Source organism: Chionomys nivalis, chromosome 3 (assembly GCF_950005125.1).
Source record: "Chionomys nivalis chromosome 3, mChiNiv1.1, whole genome shotgun sequence".
In the NCBI taxonomy this organism is placed as follows: Eukaryota; Metazoa; Chordata; class Mammalia; order Rodentia; family Cricetidae; genus Chionomys; species Chionomys nivalis.
Genome location: NC_080088.1, coordinates 57,265,477 through 57,286,277, shown reverse-complemented (window position 1 = coordinate 57,286,277; position 20,801 = coordinate 57,265,477). Strand labels below are relative to the sequence as shown.

General features: G+C 41.2%; 1 protein-coding gene across 5 annotated transcripts in view; it reads right to left on the bottom strand.

The window, feature by feature from the left end:
* The window catches only part of Senp7 (SUMO specific peptidase 7), a 127,781-nt gene that overhangs the window by 83,793 nt on the left and 23,187 nt on the right, over positions 1–20,801 (bottom strand). For 4 of the 5 annotated variants that reach the window (XM_057764390.1, XM_057764392.1, XM_057764393.1 and 1 more), the window contains exons 1-2: positions 19,775–19,911; positions 8,721–8,773 (exon numbers count right to left, since the gene is read on the bottom strand). In XM_057764390.1, coding sequence (XP_057620373.1) covers positions 8,721–8,773; positions 19,775–19,814 — 93 coding nt within the window. In that variant the 5' untranslated portion in view covers positions 19,815–19,911. Of the gene's footprint in view, positions 1–8,720; positions 8,774–19,774; positions 19,912–20,801 lie in introns of those variants that run through there. The other variant, XM_057764391.1, reaches the window with a different exon arrangement.

The window sequence follows — 20,801 nt, the reverse complement described above, 5'->3', positions numbered from 1 at the left end:
AAGGTGAGCATCCAAACTACCTAGGCTCCCACAAAGCCAGTACGTGCAGTAGGATCAAAAACCCATTGCCATTGTTCATGAGTTCTCAGTAGTCCTCATTGTCCTCTATGTTCAGCGAGTCCGGTTTTGTCCCATGCTTTTTCAGACCCCGGCCAACTGGTCTTGGTGAGTTCCCGATAGAACATCCCCATTGTCTCAGTGTGTGGGTGCACCCCTCACGGTCCTGAGTTCCTTTCGTGTGCTCTCTCTCCTTCTGCTCCTCCTTTGGATCGTGAGACTTCAGTCCGGTGCTCCAATGTGGGTCTCTGTCTCTGTCTTCTTTCATCGCCTGATGAAGGTTAATATTCAGGGGGATGCTTATATGTTTTTCTTTGGGTTCACCTTCTTATTTAGCTTCTCTAGAATCACGAATTATAGTCTCAATGTCCTTTATTTACGGCTAGAAACCAAATATGAGTGAGTACATCCCATGTTTCTCTTTTTGGGTCTGACTTAACTCACTCAGGATAGTGTTTTCAATTTCCGTCCATTTGTATGCAAAATTCAAGAAGTCATTGTTTTTTACTGCTGAGTAGTACTCTAATATGTATATATTCCATACTCTCTTCATCCATTCTTCCATTGAAGGGCATCTCGGTTGTTTCCAGGTTCTGGCTATTACAAACAATGCTGCTATGAACATAGTTGAGCATATACTTTTGTTGTATGATAGGGCATCTCTTGGGTATATTCCCAAGAGTGGTATTGCTGGGACCAGGGGTAGGTTGATCCCGAATTTCCTGAGAAACCGCCACACTGCTTCCCAAAGTGGTTGCACAAGTTTGCATTCCCACCAGCAATGGATGAGTGTACCCCTTTCTCCACAACCTCTCCAGCAAAGGCTATCATTGGTGTTTTTTATTTTAGCTATTCTGACAGGTGTAAGATGGTATCTTAAAGTTGTCTTGATTTGCATTTCCCTGATCGCTAAGGAAGTTGAGCATGACCTTAAGTGTCTTTTGGCCATTTGAACTTCTTCTGTTGAGAATTCTCTGTTCAGCTCATTGCCCCATTTTATAATTGGGTTGATTAGCCTTTTACGGTCTAGTTTCTTGAGTCCTTTATATATTTTGGAGATCAGACCTTTGTCAGTTGCGGGGTTGGTGAAGATCTTCTCCCAGTCAGTGGGTTGCCTTTCTGTCTTAGTGACAGTGTCCTTTGCTTTACAGAAGCTTCTCAGTCTCAGGAGGTCCCATTTATTCAATGATGTCCTTAGTGTTTGTAGCACATTTATTTTAAGTTATTTATATTACTCGTACTGTATCAGTTATTTGTCTAGATAGCTGTCTTCTTCAAAATGTTTAATCCTCCTAAACTGAGGATCCTGGCCATTCATTTTCCTTCTTTTTTGTCTGTTTTTTTGAGAAAGGGTCTTTCTATGTAGCCCCAGCTGGCCTGGAACTTACTACGCAAACCAGGCTGGCCTTAAACTTGTAGCAATCCTCCTGTCTCTGCCTACCACGAGATGGTATATATAGCTCATAATAGCTAAACTTTAAAAATGAATGCATGAAATGCAACAAGTTAAAAAACATTTGTTTAAAACTTAAATACCTAAAATTTGTAAGTAACTAAGTATTAAATAGCATCCAATAATCACTTACAAGGGAGCCCAAGTTCAGTAGCAGAGTACCAGTACAGCATGTACACAAGGCCCTAGGTTCAATTACCAACACCTTCCTCCTCAAAAAGCACTAATATCAAGTATATCCTTTCATCCATAGTGTTTCTATGAGAAGAAAGCCTAAGTCAGGAGGACAGAATAAATCTGAAAAAAGTATACCTCAACTTTTACATCACAGCTTACATCAGTAAGGGACAGCTAACCTTCCTGAGCACCAGTAACTTCCTATTTATTGCTTTTCTGTATTAAAAAATATTTCTTTGTAATTCTTCACTTGCAAAAAAAAATAGTACCTCTAAAGCATTTGATTCAATTCTGTATACTGTCAAGGATCAAACTCAGGGAAGGCCTCATGCAGGAGAAGCAATTACTCTATTACTAGCTAAGCCATATCTCTACCCCTTTTGTTAATTCATTCATTTGAAGCAAGGTCTTACTAAGTTATATAGGTTGAAATTGAACTCACTCAGTAGCACAGGCAGTTATTAAATTGTCTATGTTTCTGCCTCCGCTTCCTGGGGAGCTGGGACTACAGGCCAGCTCCTCCGGGCCTAGCTCTTTGTATTTTCAATCAGGAAATGACAGGAGTAAGATAAAGGCTTCAGGCTGTTCAAATCCAAGGATCCTCTCTTATTTAGGTTATATACACTGTATTTTCCAAGAATAGCCCTATCAATATTCCCATACCACATGGTCATCTTATATTGTGATACCAATAACCCTGAAACATCAAAATCATATTCCTTCCATTTGAACCTGAGCAGGCCTATGACTTCCAAAGCTAATCTATAAATTCAATACAGTGGCTAGGCATAGTAGCACACCCTGTAATCCCAGAACTGGATTGGAGGCTGAGGCAAGAGGATCTTGAATCACAGCTAGTCTGGGTTATATAGTTAGGACCTGTCTCAAAAACCAAACAAAATAAAATGGCAATATAGTTTCAGAATAGCTCAAGACTGTCCGGAAACACCCCTCTATGTTTCCTTCCCCTTCTGTCTCTACACCTCAGAACACACACATTGAAAGGGAGTCCAGATTTTTCTTTTAAATTTGGCTGTCCTGAAGCTCCTGAACTTTAAAGATTTCATGAAAAGACTGAAACAAAAGTAATAAATGAAAATATACATCATGATGTTTGCATCTAGCTATACTTAGGGATATAGCTCAGTAAGTAGAGTACTGATTTATTGGATGAAGTCCTAGATGGAGTCCCCTGCACTGCATAAACCAGATTGTGCACACCTGTAATCCCAGCACTCAGGAATGAGACAGGAAGCTTAAAAGTTCAAAGTCCATCTTTTTACTACATAGAAGTCTGAGGCCAGCCTAGACTACATGAGACTGCAGTTATCCATAAGGCAAGAAAAGGATGCTTGGGGGTCAGCAAGACAGCTCAGTGTACAAGCACTTGCTGCATAACATGGATGGCCTGAGCTCGCTCCCAGATCCCACTGTGGACAGAGAAAACTAACTCTCTAAAGTTGTTCTTACTGTCACTCATGTGCCAAAGCTCATACACACATCATATACAGGAAGCCCACACAATAATAAAGTGATTTTTAAAGACTTCTGAGGGCTAGAGAGATAGCTAGGTAGTTAACAACACTGCTGCTATTCCAGAGGTTCAATTCCCAGCACCCACACGGCAGCTCAAGACTGTCTGTAACTCCAGTTCCAGGAGACCTGACGCCCTCACACAGACATACATGCAGGCAAAACATCAATGCACATAAAATAAAAATAAAATCATTTTTTAAAATGTTTACCATTGATAACTAGGTAAGCAGAGAGAGAGAAACAGACACACAAAAGAGAAGGATGTACATTAAATATTAGTGCTTATTGTATCTGGCTAGCAAGCTCTAGAAACAAAGATTTATTTATGTCTTTAATTAGGTTTATATGTGTGAGCTTGTGTAAGGCCAGAAGAAGGCCTCAAATCCCTTGAAACTGGAGTTACAGGCAGATGAGCACTGTCATCTGGATGCCAAACTGAACCCACATCCTCTGCAAGTGCAAGAAGCGCTCTTAACTGCTGAGCCATCTTCTCCAGGCTCATCAGTGGTCTTCTTTATTGAATTTTCTAATATCGCCATTAAAAAAAAAAAAAAAAAAAAAAAAACTAGTTTTGCTTTAAAAATAATTTTAAATACTAAGAAATTCAAAAGTATGTTTTGTGCCACTATTAATCAAAAGTGTTACCCTTTCAGTAATGTATTGCCACTAGCTACATTAAAAGAAAAAGTAATCAGAGAAACTAACTACTATCAAGAATTTAATGGGGCTGGAGAGATGGCTCAGCGGTTAAGAGCACTGTCTGCTCTTCCAAAGGTCCTGAGTTCAATTCCCAGAAACCACATGGTGGCTCACAACCATCTGTAATGAGGTCTGGTGCCCTCTTCTGGCCTGCAGGCGTACACACATACAGAACATTGTATACATAATAAATAAATATTTTTAAAAAAAAGAATTTAATGTTAATTTTCAAAAGAATTCTAGATTTTGTTTTGTTTGATTTTGTCTTTTGAGACAGGGTTTCTCTGTGTAGACATGGCTGTCTTAGAACTAGCTCCATAAACCAGGGGGAATATGATCAAAACATTTCATAAAATTGTCAAAGAATCAATACTATTTTAAAAAAGAAAAGTGTTGATAATAGACAAAATGTTAAAAATAAGGAAAAAGGAAAGCCAGACTAAGACTAGTGGTATTAGACTGGAATTTGCAATCTCAATAGTGAGTTCATTTTCTTGTATTTGTACAGAGAGAAAGAAACGAGAGTAAGAGAGATGAGGAATTAATGCAAGTGAGTATGTATTTTGGTCTGACTACCGACAATGCCTGGAATCATTCCAGTGCCAAATATGTAGTGCCGTCCTAGATCTGGATTTCTAAATGTAATTCTTTTAATTTTAATTCAATTAAAAAAATGGCTGGGAGTGATGACAAACAACTTTAATCCCAGCACTCGAGAGGCAGAGAGACGCAGATCTCTGAATTCGTCTACAGATCTAGTTCTAGGACAACCAAGGTTACACAGAGAAACTCTGTCTCGAAAACTTCAAAAACAAACAAAAATAACAAGAGCCAGAATTCCCTGGAAATATAATTGATTTCCAAGGCTTAGGCAGAGAACACAAGGTAAGGGTGATGAATGGTCTTGCGGTCAACTGGACTGAAAGACACTTGCACTGCACTGAGATGGTAAAGCACACCTGAGTGTCTGTGAAGGTGCTCCCAGAGATCAAACCATGAGGGCTGACTAAGTGATGGGGTCAAAATCTGAAGAGTCTGGAAAGCGGAGGAAAGCCCTGTTAAGGAGCTATCTCACTGGGTCACACCTTTGAAGCATGTTATTATGGCCCTGGACCACTTCTGTTACTCCCTTCACTTCCTGATTGCCTTGAAGTGAACAGTGCCCTTCCTCCACGATGTTTCTGCCTTGTGATAGCCTAAAAGCAGTGTCCAAAATCTCTGAAACTGTCAGGCAAAATTAAATCTTTCCTTCTTCAAACTGTTTCTCTCATAAGTGTGTCACAACAACAGTCTAACGAACAAAATTAGCATCCTGAAAGTCAAAAAACATTTCTTACAATACTGAGAAAAAAAGCCGAGCTGTGGTAGCTCACGCCTTTAATCTCAACACTCGAGAGACAGAGGCAGGCAGATCTCTGTGAGTTTGAGGAAAGGGGAGGGAGATGAGAGCAGAGCAGAGCAGAACAGAGGAGGGATGGAGAGAAAGCACACACCCCCCAAAAAATAATAACACCATGTCAAAGGGTTGAGGGGGGGCTATGGAAACAGATTAGTCAGTAAAACTACTTACTTTGAAAGAACAAGAACTTGAATTCAATGCCAAGAATTCACATTAAACATATACATGTGTATATACATGTACAAATACATATACATTATGTGTGTGTGTGTGTGTGTGTGTGTGTGCATGGTGGCTCACACTTGTAATCCTAGCACCAGAGAGGTGGAAATCCACAGATTCTGGGGTTCACTGGACAGCCAACGCTGCCTACTTCTCAAGTTCTAGGACAAGATAACCTATCAACAAATGAGGGGTGGGAACAAATGCCCGAGGAATGGCACTTGAGGGTATCCTCTACATACATGTGTGCACATGTTCTCTCTGCATGTGCATTCGCATACAGATGGATACATACATACACACACACACACACACACACACACACACAGGAGCCAATCTGAAAGATACCCTATGGCTAAAACTGGAAAACTTTGACAACAGTAGATTATAATAAGCAGAAGGAAGTATCTGAGAACAATTTGATATAAATAAGTTGAGGAAAGACAGCTCTCCCTTACAGGAAAATTCCCAGTAAGAAATGAAGAAGGAATAAGGAAGATATGTACTATATTTGATCTTGGCCAAAAAGGTGATAAAGGAAATAGAAAAATCAACAAAAGAATTCAACCAAGATCCACTAGCAGATGCCAAAATACTGAACAAGTATCTAACACCACCATGTATTAAGTTGCAGTTTGGCCAAGATACCTATAAATCATAAGAATAAAATGAGTAACCATACAGGGGAATAAGCAAGAGATACTGCCTTAACCAAATAATCAGGCTGACATCATCAACAGTAACATACACACATACACACATACACACACACACACGTTCATTCAGGTTGAGGAACATTCTACACAAATTATCTAGTACTTTTCTAAAGTGCCATGGCTATAAAAGCAGCAAGACTAAGGAGACATAACAAATAAACACAATGGAGAATCTTGGAATGTATCTATAGGTTAAAGTATTACATCAAGGCTAATTTCTTATTTTTGATAATCATACAGTCATTATTTAAGATATTAACATCAGAAGAAACTGAATGAATAATACATAGAAATTCTGCCCAATTTCTTTAAATTTTCTGACTTAAAAGATATTTGGAAGTAAAAAATGTCATATATCTACAGAGTAGACTATGGGAAAAGGGTGTGGCTTAGTGAAAGAGTTCTTCCTCAATACTTTCAAAGCTCTGGGTTCAACCCTAAACACTGTGAAAAATGGTGAACAGTAAAGGAGGAAAAGGGAAAACAGTCAGGGAAGAAAATATGACAGCAATGTAATTAATTGACAATTATGGATATATCACCCAGGCTAGCCTCAAACTTCTCAGCTCAAGGGACCTTCCAGGGCCAGATGAGGTATCAAATACCTTTAATCCTAGCACTTGGCAGGCAGAAAACAGAGAGCATTCCAAGCCAGCCAGGGCTAAACTACACAGTGAGAAGGAGTCTCACTGTGTAAGAAGAAAAGAGAAAGAGCAAGTAGATTATTACAAAGAAATCCTGAGCCAGGCATTGGTAGTGCAGGCCTGCAATCCCAGCCGTCGGAAGATGCTCTTTCAGGGTTCCTGCTTCATGAAAGAGTCTGCAAGACATTCTGCAGGACACAGAAGAAAGTGACTGACAAACTGCCAATATAGGCAGAACTGTCTTTGAATCATTATTTTGAGTGAGGTAACCCAGACACAGAAAGACAATTATTAGGAAAATGGATGGAGCTAAAAAACATTGTTTCGAGTGAGGTAACCCAGACACATAAAGACAATTATTAGCAAAACGGATGAATCTAGAAAACATTATTTTGAGTGAGGTAACCCAGACACAGAAAGACAATTATCACATGTACTCACTCATAGGTGGTTTTTAAACACAAAGCAAAGAAAGCCAGCCTACAAACCACAATCCCAGAGAACTTAGACAACAATGCGGACACTAAGAGAGACTTACATAGATCTAATCCACATGGGAAGTAGAAAGTAGAAAAAGACAAGATCTCCTAAGTAAATCAGGAGCATGGTGACCTTGGGGGAGGGCTGAAGGGGGGTGGGAGACATAAAAAGGGGACATAAATACTCTGCTCTGTCTGGACTTAGGGATTCATTAAAATTGTGGGCTCAGAAAAAGAAAACAGAATAAAGATTTTTCCAGTTATATATAAAAAAGGGTGGATAAGGCCGGGCGGTGGTGGCGCACGCTTTTAATCCCAGCACTTGGGAGGCAGAGGCAGGAGGATCTCTGTGAGTTCGAGACCAGCCTGGTCTACAAGAGCTAGTTCCAGGACAGGCTCCAAAACCACACAGAAACGCTGTCTCGAAAAACCAAAAAAAAAAAAAAAGGGTAGATAAAAGGAAAACAAAACTTATCTAACAAATAATCATTATGTAAATCAGGTTACTATCACACTTAAATCACAAAATGCCAGGGGAAACCACACTTTTTTAAAAGATGAAATTGGGCTGGAAAGATTGCTCAATGGTTAAGAGCACTGATTGCTCTTCCAGAGGTCCTGAGTTCAATTCCCAGCAACCACATGGTAGCTCACAACCATCTATAATGAGATCTAGTGCCCTCTTCTGGCCTGTAAGCATACATGTAGGCAGAATACTATATACATAATAAATAAATAAATAAAATCTTAAAGAAAAATAAATTAATTAAAAGATGATCTTAAAAACTTATTGTATAAAGTAAAAATTAAAACTGTTTTTGCTAGTTTTGGCTTATAGAATAAATGAATTAAAAAAAATTTTTCTCTCTTTTTGGTTTTTAGAGGAGGGTTTTTCTGTGTAGCCCTAGCTGTCCTGGAACTCACTCTGTAGACTGGACTGGCCTTGAACTTACAGAGATCCACCAGCCTCTGCTTCCAGAGTGCTGGGATTAAAGGCCACCACTGCTCAGCTCTTTTTAGTATAATTAAAAATATACTATTAAACTTTAATCAGTGTTTTAGGGGAAAATCCCAGCACCTCAGGAGGCAGACGCAAGCGGATCTCTATGAGTTTGAAGCCAGCTTGGTCTACAAAGCTATTTCCAGGACATGCGGGACTGTTACACATAAAAACCCTGTCTGAAAAAAACAAAATAATAATAATAAAAATATAAATATAATATATATATACATTATTCAATAATATACATATATAATATGTACAATAATATATATATTAAAAAAGTAAAATGTTATTGGCTCAGTGATTTCAGAGTTGATAAACACATTAACACATACCTCCTGTAAATCAGGTGATGATGACTTTTTTCTTTTTCCCTCTGTGACAATCTCTACGAAAACCAAAGACATAATAAAAATTATTATTTAACATCTAAATGACACAATTTAATGAACAGGATCCTTTTATATCTATCCCTTATTTACAAATACACTGATGTTTTACAGACACTAAAGGGCTATGCCTAACGAGCCAAAGTTTGTCGTGTGTCAGTGTAACAGACTACCAAAAATATCTCCAGTAAACATATGCACAAGGACAATTTAAAATGAAAGAAGTAGACCAGCAGTGGATGTACACGCCTTTAGTCACAGTACTCTGAAGGCAGAGGCAGGCAGATCTCTGTGAGTTCAAGGCCAGCCTGGTCCACAGAGCGAGTTCTAGGACAGACAGCAATTTCACAAAAAAATCCTGTCTCAAAAAACCGAAAAAGAAAGAAAGAACTAAATAAATTTTCAGATGATTTGGAAAATTCTTATGATAGAGAACAGAGGTGAGATTATCTAGATGTTGGCAGTATTCTACAAAAATATTTCCTTCAAGCTCTATCACACTCACACACATGATGCACAGACAGAAATACTCTTTACTCATCAACCTTTTCCAGACTTCCTGTGGGGTTTTCTTATATGAATTCTCTTATTAAAACAACAAATATTTACTTAATGGCTATCATGTACTCCTCACTGTGCTAACAAATGAATATAAATAATATTGAGCAAATCAGACACAATCCAAGATGTTTTAGCAAGTATAACCCATAGCATGATAGAACACACCTTTAATCCTAGCACTTAGTAGGAAGAGACAATTGGAACTCTATGAGTTCAAGGCTAGCCTGGTGGTTTACATAGCAAGTTCCAGGACAGTCAGGGCTAATGGTGAGATCCTATTCAAAAATTAAGAATTGTTACCCACTGAATTATATAGATTTCATAATAAAAATGAATGGTGGCATACACATACACACATAACACCAAGTCATCTACTTGCGACATATTACTACAGTTCAGTAAGAAATGGATGATTTTTCCAATAAATAATGAAGCAATTCGGGGGGTTGTACATTTGAACACATGTATGCAGACATGTGTGCAGGTTACACACATCCTTGCATATGTGGGGAGAACAGGAGGACATCAGGTGTCCTGTTCTTTGCGCTCTGCCTTTTTCTTTTCAGGCTAGGTCTCTCACTGATCCTGGAATGGGGCCAGCAGCCAGCGAGCCCTTGATCCTCCAGTCTCTACCCACAAGAATTGCTAGCATTACAGGTGCACACAGCTACACTAGGCTTTCTATGACGATGTTGGAAATTTGAACTTAAATTATGTTTGCATAGTAAGTATCATGTCAGACCCAGGGAAACAATATGATAACCAAATGGAACTTAAAACAACATTAATTACAAATGGGTCATACCTCTAAATGTCAAAGATAAAACAAGGTTTATGCAAGAAAAACTAGGATATTTTCAAAGCTTTAAGGAGGCAAAGATTTCTCAAATAGTACACAAATATTACCATAAATTAAAAGATCAATAAAGTCAGCTTCATTTAAATTAAAAATTTGGCTTAGCAGAACTCATCATTACGACAGTAAAGAGCAAAGTCTCATACTAGAACACAAATTCTAGTATATTACTTGTCAAAGAACTCATAAGCAGTATATACAAGGAACTCCCTGGGTTGGGGAATGTACTTGCAGCAGAACACATGCTAGCAAGACAGGGGAAGGCGGGAAAGAGGAAGAAAGGGAGAAAAAGGAATAAGTACAATAAAATTCAATTTTTAATGAAATAAAAGCCTTGAATAAGCATTTTGAGATATGTATATATCCAAATAATCAAGACACAACCACTAGGGAAATGACAATTAAAATGACATGGAAATTCATAGCTCGATAAATAAAATTTAAAGGATTGACATTACCAAATACTGGTGAGAGAAAAGGCTCTGCCAGTAAAAGTTAAATGTGTGTACCTGCTTTGCCAGTGTCTAGTGAGATATTCACCTGCCTGCCTTCAATACCTAACAATTATACTTCTAGATAAATAACCAAGAGAAACAAGATTGTTCATGTTATCTTTGTTGTTAATAACCAAAAACTAGAAATAACCCAAATTATCTCCCACTAGTAATATACATAAATATATTTGTACCAAGGAAAGCTGCTGAGTAATAAAAGACCATGAGTTACTTCTCAGTGCCATATGGATACATCTCAGACATTCTGTTCCACGGAAATCAGATGCACAACTGTGAAATTTTACAATTCAAACAATTCTATGATAATACTATTTTGAACAACAGAGGGAGAATAAAGGGGATAGTAACTGGGGAGGGGTGCAAGTTAAGTCTGATAAGATGTAAGAGGAGTTCTTTATCTTGAGCTACATGGTGACTATACAAGAAAGGGCATGCAAATAGGAAGAATCTTGTAACTAGAGCTTTATCTCTACAGACTGGCTTTCACAATGCTGACTGGTACTGGAAAAGCAAGGGAACCAATGACTTGATCCACCAATCAATTCTGTGAGCTACGGAACAACTAGCCTGATAAGACAATAATGACAGGAATGCCATGGGAGGACTTGCTGACTGGATTTAAGGGCCTCTCCATAAGATGGAACCTATCCCTGGACACCATTATCTGGGCCAAGAACCCAGGGCTAGGCAACTGATGGGCCCTAAGGGAGAACCTACTACTAATATTATGCTAAAGGGACATAGTATTAAACCCCTCCTGACTTGTACTCATAGACAAGTACATCTCTCAGTCCTCATCATAGGAGCTCCTTTTTGCAGTAGACGGTGATTACACAAAGACCCACAACTGGTCAAGGTGCAGAGAAGACAACCCATGCAAGTGCAAGCCAGACACAAATTCAGCATGGAAGAGGGAGGTATTCACCAAGTCTCATTCCGAACTGAGGAACTAGTGACAATCGACAGTTAACGGGAGAGAGAATCCATTTTCTTTAAAGGTGTGACCATTGGTAAGGGGAGGGCCCCACACCCAAGAGTATTTGGGCAACAAAATTGTATTCCATGGGCAAAGGAAGATGGGCAGCAGCAACAAAATTATGTGGGTAGAGAGGAAGAGATGGAGTCACGAGGAGGTGGGAGTTTGGAGGACAACCTTGTGGAGCCTATCTTATGGTGGCCTCTGAAGACTGACCTGGGTCTCTCGGCTTGAGTGATTGGTGGCAGACACCTTTAATCTCAGCACTTAGGAGGCAGATCTCTCTGAGTTCAAAGTCAGTCTCATCTACAGCTAGGATAGCCAGAACTATATAGTGAGATCTGTCTCAAAATAACAGAAGTTCCAAAATATAGAGGATTAGCTCTTGTTTTGTTTTATTCTGTGTAAGAGTGTTTTGCCTGTACATATGTCTGTATACCATGTATATGCCTGGTGCCCAAGAAGGCCAAAAGAGGGCTTAAGAACCCATGGACCTGGAGTTACAGTTACGAGCTGTCATGTGGATGCTGGAAATCAAATCCAGGTCCCCTGGATGAGCAGCCAGTACTCTTGACTGCTGAGCCATCTCTCCAGCCAATTAATTTGGTTACCTTTTTTTGGGGGGGGGGCTGTTTTTTTTGTTTTCACAATGCAGTGGGATAACTACTATTTAAAACAATCTATATTTTCAAGATGACTAGAGCAGTATCAAATTCCCAACATGTGAAAATGGCTAATCTTTGAAAAGATAAAAATTTTTATTACTCAGATTTGATAACTACAAATCATATTATACAAATGTATCAAATCATGCACCCTGTATAGATATACTAATGTCACATTATGAAACTTCCATCAACTCAGTATCTTCCCTCACCCAGATTTGTGGCAGTTGTCACAGCTCAATCTACCAGGTCCTAGGTCTCTTGCTCTCGGTCCATAGCTTTCCTCTTCATTACTGTGAAGCATTAAATCCCCGCAATCAACTCACTCAACAATGAAGGCCTCTCTTGCTTATTCGGAACTACACATCTCTATTTCAACTTTCACAATCAGAATTTTAAAAATTTCACCCAACCTTTTGGTTTTGGTTGTTTTGTTTTTTGTTTTTGAGACAGGGTCTATTATTTAGCCCTGGCTGACTGTCCTGGAACTCACTATGTGGACCAGGGCGGCCTAGAATTAACACAGACCTGCCTCTGCACAGTGCTGAGATTAAAAGTGTGTGCCAAAACAACCAGCTTCAATCAATTTTTTGAATTGTTGAACCAATCTGAATTGTTGATCAATTTGCTGAACTTCTCATTCAACTGGTATAGGAGGTCCTTCTGTATTTGTGTTGCTTTCATTGGTTAAATAAAGAAACTGCCTTGGCCTTTTGATAGGGCAGTACTTAGATAGGCAGGAAGACAGAACTGAATGCTAGGAGGAGGAAGGCAGAGAGAGATTGCCGTCATGGAGACAGCCGCCAGGTCAGACATGCTGAATCTTTCCAGGTAAGCCATGACCTCATGGTGACATACAGATTATTAGAAATGGATTGAATCAAGATATGAGAGTTAGCCAATAAGAGGCTAGAGCTTATGGGCCAAACAGTAATTTAAATTAATATAGTTTCTGTGTGATTATTTTGGGTATAAGCTAGCTGGGGGCGGGACACAGCCTGCCACTCCTCCTACTACATTCAACAGCGTACTAGTATGTGTCGTGAAGGACAATGGAGTTGGAGAGTACAATGCTTGTGAGCCCTCCTCCTGTGGCCCCTCAACTTTCCCACTTCCCCTGAATTCGCATCCTCACACATTATCTTACCCAAAGATAAACTAAACTTATTTTTCTCCAAGCACTTACCCCAACTACTGCAAACTCACTTTTTTTTTCTTTCCAAGACAGGGCTTCCCTGTGTAGTCCTGGCTATGCCCTAGAACTCACTCTGTAGACCAGGCTAGCCTGCCTCTGCCTCCCAAGTGCTGAGATTAAAGGCGTGCACCACCACACCCAGATGCAAACTCCCATTTTAAAACTCTGAAATTATGGCCGGGCGGCGGTGGCATACGCCTTTAATCCCAGCACTCGGGAGGCAGAGGCAGGCGGATCTCTGTGAGTTCGAGGCCAGCCTGGTCTACAAGAGCTAGTTCCAGGACAAGAACCAAAAGCTACGGAGAAACCCTGTCTCGAAAAATCCAAAAAAAAAAAAAAAACAAACAAAAAAAAAAAACTCTGAAATTACTTCCTTTATTAATCCCTATATGATCTTCTATTCTTGAGTTCAGATTTAAAAACTCCCTTTTCATAATACCTTACTTATTTCACAGTATTAACTTCTCAAACTGTATCTATATCCATCTTCTATCCATTTTTCCCCATGTAATCAATTCTACTCCATTCCCCTAACTCTAGCCTCATATTATTAACAAGCTTACCTGATATATATATAAATATATATATATGCTATTTGATAATACATAAGCTAGTTAATATATACACACACATACACACACAGTTTACCTGATGTCTTTAAACATTTTCCTCTCCACTGACCCCTTCCCTTCCCAATCAATCTTTATTCTCTTTTCTTTTTAGTCCTTTGCTTCTCTACTCCAACTCGTCCCTTGTCTAAAACAAATACATGCTTAGCAAGGCCTGTTAATGGCCTGGGGCCAGGACCTTGGGGAAACTGCTGTTTTCCAGATCCTAAGAACTCAACTTTTCCCTCTCTGAAGGGCTGCAGTTATCAGTCCCAATCCCTTGAGCTTGTCTGTAATACACTTGAGATACCTTGTGTTCTCTGAAAAACTGCTTGATTAACTTCTTACTGACTTCATCCCACTGTATGATGGTTTTCTGTTAACTCTGCCCCATTTTTTCCCTACAAACTGTACGTAAGATACTGTATTTCTGCTGGACACATGCCTTTAATCCCAGCACTTAAGAGGCATAGAAAAACAGAGCCCTGTGAGTTCGAGACTAGCTTGGTCTCCAGAGCAAGTTCCAGGCCAGCTAGGGCTGTTACACAGAGAAACCCTGTTTCGAAAAACCAGGGGGAAAAAAAAAAGATACTGTACTTCTCGAACTTGCTTAGCCTAAGACACAGGTTGTATAAGACCTTCTGATGCCAGCTTTCCAATCTTCTTTATCTCATCATTCTTTGATTTTCCACCCTAGGAGCCTGTCACTAAAGAACCGGCTGGTCCAGGTCACAATACAGTTCCAATAATGCAAGGCAGAGACATTACCTGGACCAACTGATGCACATGGTACACTAATCTCTCGAGATGGAATTAAAGAAGAAATCAGGAAGCACTCAGCTACTTTTTCCATTTATTTATTGGGGGGAGGGTAGGTCATACATAATCCAGTGCTCGTGCGGAGGTCAGAGAACCATGACCAGTAGTTGTCTCTCTCCCGCCACCATGTGAATTCATGTATCAGTCTTGGCAGCAGGCATCTTTACCCACTGGGCCATCTCACCAGTCCTCAGCCACTTGTTTATTTTTTGTTTTTAAATGACATGGAATTATATCAATTTCTCCCCTTCCTCTCCTCCCTTCAGCCCTTCTCTGTTACCCTCACTTGAAAGCCACTTTCCTAATGAGCCACAATGTACAGGAGCACACAAAGAATTTCAAAATTCTGAAGGCTTTTGCTTGGTTTTAAATCCAAACTAGTTGTTTTATAGTCATGGAATTTTTTCCAAAGTAGGACTAATTAGTATATAATGGTATTAAAACAAGTTAAAGCTTTAAAGCTATAGATACTGAATTTAGAGACTAGTTTTTTTTTTTTTTTTTTTTTTTTTTTTTTTTTTTTTTTTTTTGGTTTTTCGAGACAGAGTTTCTTTCTCTGTAGTTTTAGAACCTGTCCTGGAATTAGCTCTTGTAGACCAAGGTGGTCTCGAACTCACAGAGATCCACTTGCCTCTGCCTCCCAAGTGCTGGGATTAAAAGCATATGCCACCTCCACCTGGTTTAGAGATCAAATTTTTAATCCTGGCCCTGTTTATAACACTAGTTTTCACTAACAGATGCTTATGGTCCCTAAATTCCAGTTCCATCTATAAGTCAAAAATAGTAAGGCACTTGTAAGGGTTTTTGAAAGAATTAGAGTTTGTAAAGTTCTTAGCTGGGTGGTGATGGCACGTGGGAGGCAGAGACAGGTGGATCTCTGTGAGTTTGAGAACAGCCTGGTCTACAGAATGAGTTCTAGAACAGACTCCAAAGCTACAGAGAAACCCTGTCTCAAAAAACAAAAAAGCTATTAAATTTGTCGAGTTCTTAGTGCAGTCAGGCCAAGGGTGCAGATGGTGATGGTGAGTCCACCAACCTCATCTTCAGATACTGCAACTAGATCTCGGAGCAAGCTGAATCTGTGAGCAAGTGAGTATGAAGACCGTACCGGATCACTGGTTTTCTGAGTACATGACCCTCAGGTGATGCAGCAAAGAGTCTTTCTAAAACAAAGTCAAGAAAACTGGGTCATGATAAAAGGGGGTAATACTACTCTGCTACAAAGTGCTCCAGGGCCTGGAGAGGTGACTCAGTGGTTAAGAACACTGAGTGCTCTTCCAGAGGTCCTGTGTTCAATTCCCAGCAACTACATGGAGGGTCACAAGTATTTACAGTGGGATCATACACGCAGACAGAGCATTCACACACTAAATAAATAAATAAGTTGATATAAAATACATAAATCAAAACAAAAGTATTTTAAGACTAAGCATGGCTGGGCGATGATGGTGCATGCCTTTAATCCCAGCACTCGAAAGGCAGAGGCAGGTGGATCTCTGTGAGTTCGAGGCCAGCCTGGTATACAAGAGCTAGTTCCAGGACAGGCTCCAAAGTCACAGAGAAAACCTGTCTCGAAAAAAAAAAAAAAAAAAAAAAAAAGACTGAGCATGGGGTATATGCCTTTATATCCTGAGTGAGATAACCCAGACCCAAAAATATGAATATGGTCTGTACTCACTTATTAGTGGATTCTAGCCATACACAAAGGACAATGAGCCTATAGTTCATGATCCTAGAAAAGCTAAAAAATAAGGTGAACCCAAAGAAAAACATATATAGATCCTCCTAGAAATTGGATACAGACAAGATCGCCAGACAAAAGTGGGAGCATAAGAGTGGGGTAGAGGGAAGAGGAGATGGGGAGAGAGAAGGGAGAAGGGGAGGGTTGGGGAGAGCTTGGGGGAGTGGGATGGTTGAGATAGAGGAAGCACAGATATGAAAGCAGAGAAGAAGAAATCTTAATTAAGGGAGCCATTTTGGGGTTGGCAAAAGGTTTGGCTCTAGAGGGGTTCCCAGATGTCCACGGGGATTTCCCCAGCTAGGACCCTGGGCAGTGGAGGAGAGGGTGCCTTGTCCGGTAGTCAGACTAATGACTATCTTGAATATCACCATAGAACCTTCATCTGGCGACAGATGGAGACAGAGACCCACACTGGAGCACTGGACTGAGCTCCCAAGGTCCAGTTGAAGAGCAGAAGGAGGGAGAATATGAGCAAGTCAGGACCGTGAGGGGTTGATCCACCAACTGAAACAGTGTGCCTGATCTAATGGGAGTTCACCAAAACCAGCTAGACTGGGACTGAATGAGCATGGGATCAAACTGGACCCTCTGAATGTGGTTGACAATTGAGACAGACTGAGAAGCCAATGATAATGGCACTGGGATTTGTCTCTACTGCATGTACTGGCTTTTTGGGATCTAAGTCTATTTGGATGCATACCCTTCAAAGCCTGGATTGAGGGGGGGGGGGGCTTGGACTTCCCACAGGGCAGGGTATCCTGCCCTCTCTTAGGACTGGAGGGGGAGTGGGAGGGGGAGCGGGAGGGAAATGGGAGGAGGGGAGGAAGTAGAAATTTTGAATGGTATTATTCATAAATCAATAAAAAAATAAATAAAATATACTGTACCTATGTAAGAAAATCTCAGAGAAAAAAATAAAACCATTATCTTAAAAGGTGAAAAAAAACTCTAAAATGAAATTACACGGTATATTTTTGTTTGTTTGTTTTTGGTTTTGTTTTTGAAACAGGGTTCCTCTGTGTAGTCTTGGCTGGAACTCTATAGACTGATGTAGGTAGGTCTTCTGTCTATGTGTTACTTTCATTGGTTAATAAAGAAACTGCCTTGGCCTTTTAATAGGGCAGAGAATTAGGTGGGCAGAGTAGACAGAAGAGAATGCTGGGAAGAAGGCAATGAGGCAGTTGCCATGAAGCTCGAGCCCAAGATGGACACAGGTTAGAATCTTCCTGGTAAGCCACCACCTCGTGGTGCTACACAGATTACTAGATATGGGTCAAAGCAAGATATGAGAGTTAGCCAAGAAGAGGCTAGATATAATGGGCCAGGCAGTGTTTAAATGAATACAGTTTGTGTATTGTTATTTCGGGGCATAAATTAGCCAGGCAGCCAGGAGCTGGGCGACAGGAACACAGCCTGCTGTTCCTTCTACAGTAGACCAGACTGGCCTCATAGAGATCTGCCTGCCTCTGCCTCCTGAGCGCTAGGATTGAAGGACAGCAGCACCACTGCATTTTTCTAGTATGCCCATTTCTCTTGAAGACAGGAATCAGGAATCTTAAAACAAAACTGATCAGTAGAGACACGCACCACAAAAGCACCTTTATGTCTTGCAAAACTATACTTTCAAAGGCAAAGAACAGTTAGGATCGTTAAAATACACAGAAAAAAACCTAGGCATGGTGGCATACACCTACAACCCGAGCACTGGGGAAGACTGAAGCAGGAAACTCCTGCGCTGCATAGCTGTATGGTGACAATCATTCCTCCAAAAAAAAAAAAAAAAAGACAAAAATATTGATAAGATCGATGGCATATGAAGAGATCTCGTGACCTCCATTCTGTGAAGCCTGGTCCTCAGAGATCTCTGCTCACTTCCTTCAATTCTACAGTAAAAGTTTTAGACACATCACCTGGGCATACATAAATAGATTTGGAACTATTAACACTAGCTTTACAAAAATAAACAATACAATAAATCTTTAAATGGGCTGGGCTGAGTTGAACAGTGGCGGCTTATCCTAGCACTCTAGGGAGAGGCAGGTGGATCATGGAGGATCTAGGGAGTCCAAAGCCAGGATCCTCTACAGAGCAAGTTCCAGGTCAGCCAGAGCTTCACAGAGAAAGGCTGTCTCGAAAAACTAAAGAAAAAACGGGGTGGCTGTAACCCCAGCATTCAAGGGGGGTGGGGGGAGCCTGAGAATTTGATGCTATCCTGAGTTGCACAAGGAGACCCTTTCTCAACAACAAAAAAAATCAATGAATTCGTCGATGTTGTTTTATGTACTAGATTGCATTCCTATGAACACGGGACTTGGCTCACGGATTTAAAATGTGCACTTAACAAACGACGCGTATAACAACTTGACTGGGAGGAGCGCTACATCAATTTTATACCAAACTTAAGTGGTTCTTGAGTTTCAAGCTTTGAAATAATTACAAACAAAAATGTGATGAGATAAAAATAAAACAACAAAAGCCCGGCTTCGAATCCTTTGACTTTCGAATCACTTTTGGAAGATGCAGGAGGCTGGAAAAGAAAAATGCTATTTTAAAGGAGCCTGCTGGGACGAAAAGAGGCAGCAGGCTATTTACTGGGGGAACAGCGGGGCGATCGGCAAGCCCCGCCTTCCTTCCGTGCAGCCTCTCCGAGCTGCCACGGTAAGGGGGAGAAAGCCGGCCAGGCAAGGAAGAATTCCAAGGAAGGCAGGAGAGTGAGAACGAGTGCGGAGTGGGTGGAAGCGAAAGCGAACGCGGGTGGAAATACGAGGAAGGCGTGGCAGGTCAGCGGCTGGCCAACAGGGAAGATCCGTGGGCCGCAGACAATCAAGGAGAGCGTCTCGGCAGGAGGGAGCAAATCGAAGGGGTGCAGAAGGGGCAGGCTGCAGCACGGGCTGCTCCGACAGCTGCGGTCGTGCCCGCGCGCCCCGGAGCTCTCCATTATGCGCGCCCCCGCCGCTCCCTCCCTCCCGCCCTCCCTCCCGCCCTCCCCACCGCGCCTCGGAGCGGCTGCCAGCCGCGCAGGTAGCCCGGTCCACTCGGCTCTCGCGCAAGCCCTCCTCCTCACCGGCCGAAGAACGCCGACGCCCAGGCCTGGCCCTGTCCATCTTCTCCTCCGGCTCCTCCAGTCGCACTTCCAGGCGCTGTCACCTCAGGACCCCTCGGGCTGGGGAAGGGAGGGGGAGGGGAAGAGAGAAAGCGAGAAATGAGGCTCGCGCTTGCGCACTAGTAGTCGCCTCCCTCCGACCGGAAGTCCCTTGCCCCGCCCACCTCGCCCGGAGGCGGCACTTCCCGGGACTTGTTTTCCCGGAGGGCTGCTACCCCTGGAGCCTTTGCTGCAGGGAGTTTGACCAGCATTGTCGCTAAGGGAAAGCGAGGCTTGTCTCACGATTTTAACCTGTTGACCTTAAAGTTGAGGTCGACAGAAATTAAATATATGGAGTTACTCCAGTTTATTGCCTTTAACTAAGTGGCCCCAGAAGTATAAGCATATGTGGTATTTCCAGCTGTTTGTCCTCAAGAAGCCTACTCAAACTTAGAACAAGAACCGCAAAATACAGTTTTTCTTATAATTGTGTGATGTAAGAAACAAATATGAGTCTTTTCTATCAAAAACTATAAAGCCTGTATTTAGAACTGTTAGGCCTCAGGAAGTCTATATATCCAGAGATAACAGTCTTGGCCCAGTAGTTAGATTTCTGGCTGTTACCCTTATACCTTATACCCATGAAATAAACTCTATACCCAAGCTCTATCTCTCTGCATGGCCTATCTGCCCGTCTCCCACCCACCAGGGCCTCGGGTCACCCGCAGCCCCTCGTGGGACCAGCCTACGGTCACTCGGATCAAAATAATAACTACATTGTTATTAATTTAGGGTTTGAAGAGAAACAGATGAGGTGAACACATATGTTTAGTTTATAAAGGAGATTTATTTAAAATTAAAGTTTGCCTTATAAATGTCCCTCCCTCCCCCCAAAAAAAACGAGAAACCAAGCATGCTGTTTCACGCCTATAATCCCAGCACTTGCTAGGCAGAGGCAGGAGATCACTGTGAATTCAAGGCCAGCCTGGTCTCTATATACAGAGATCCA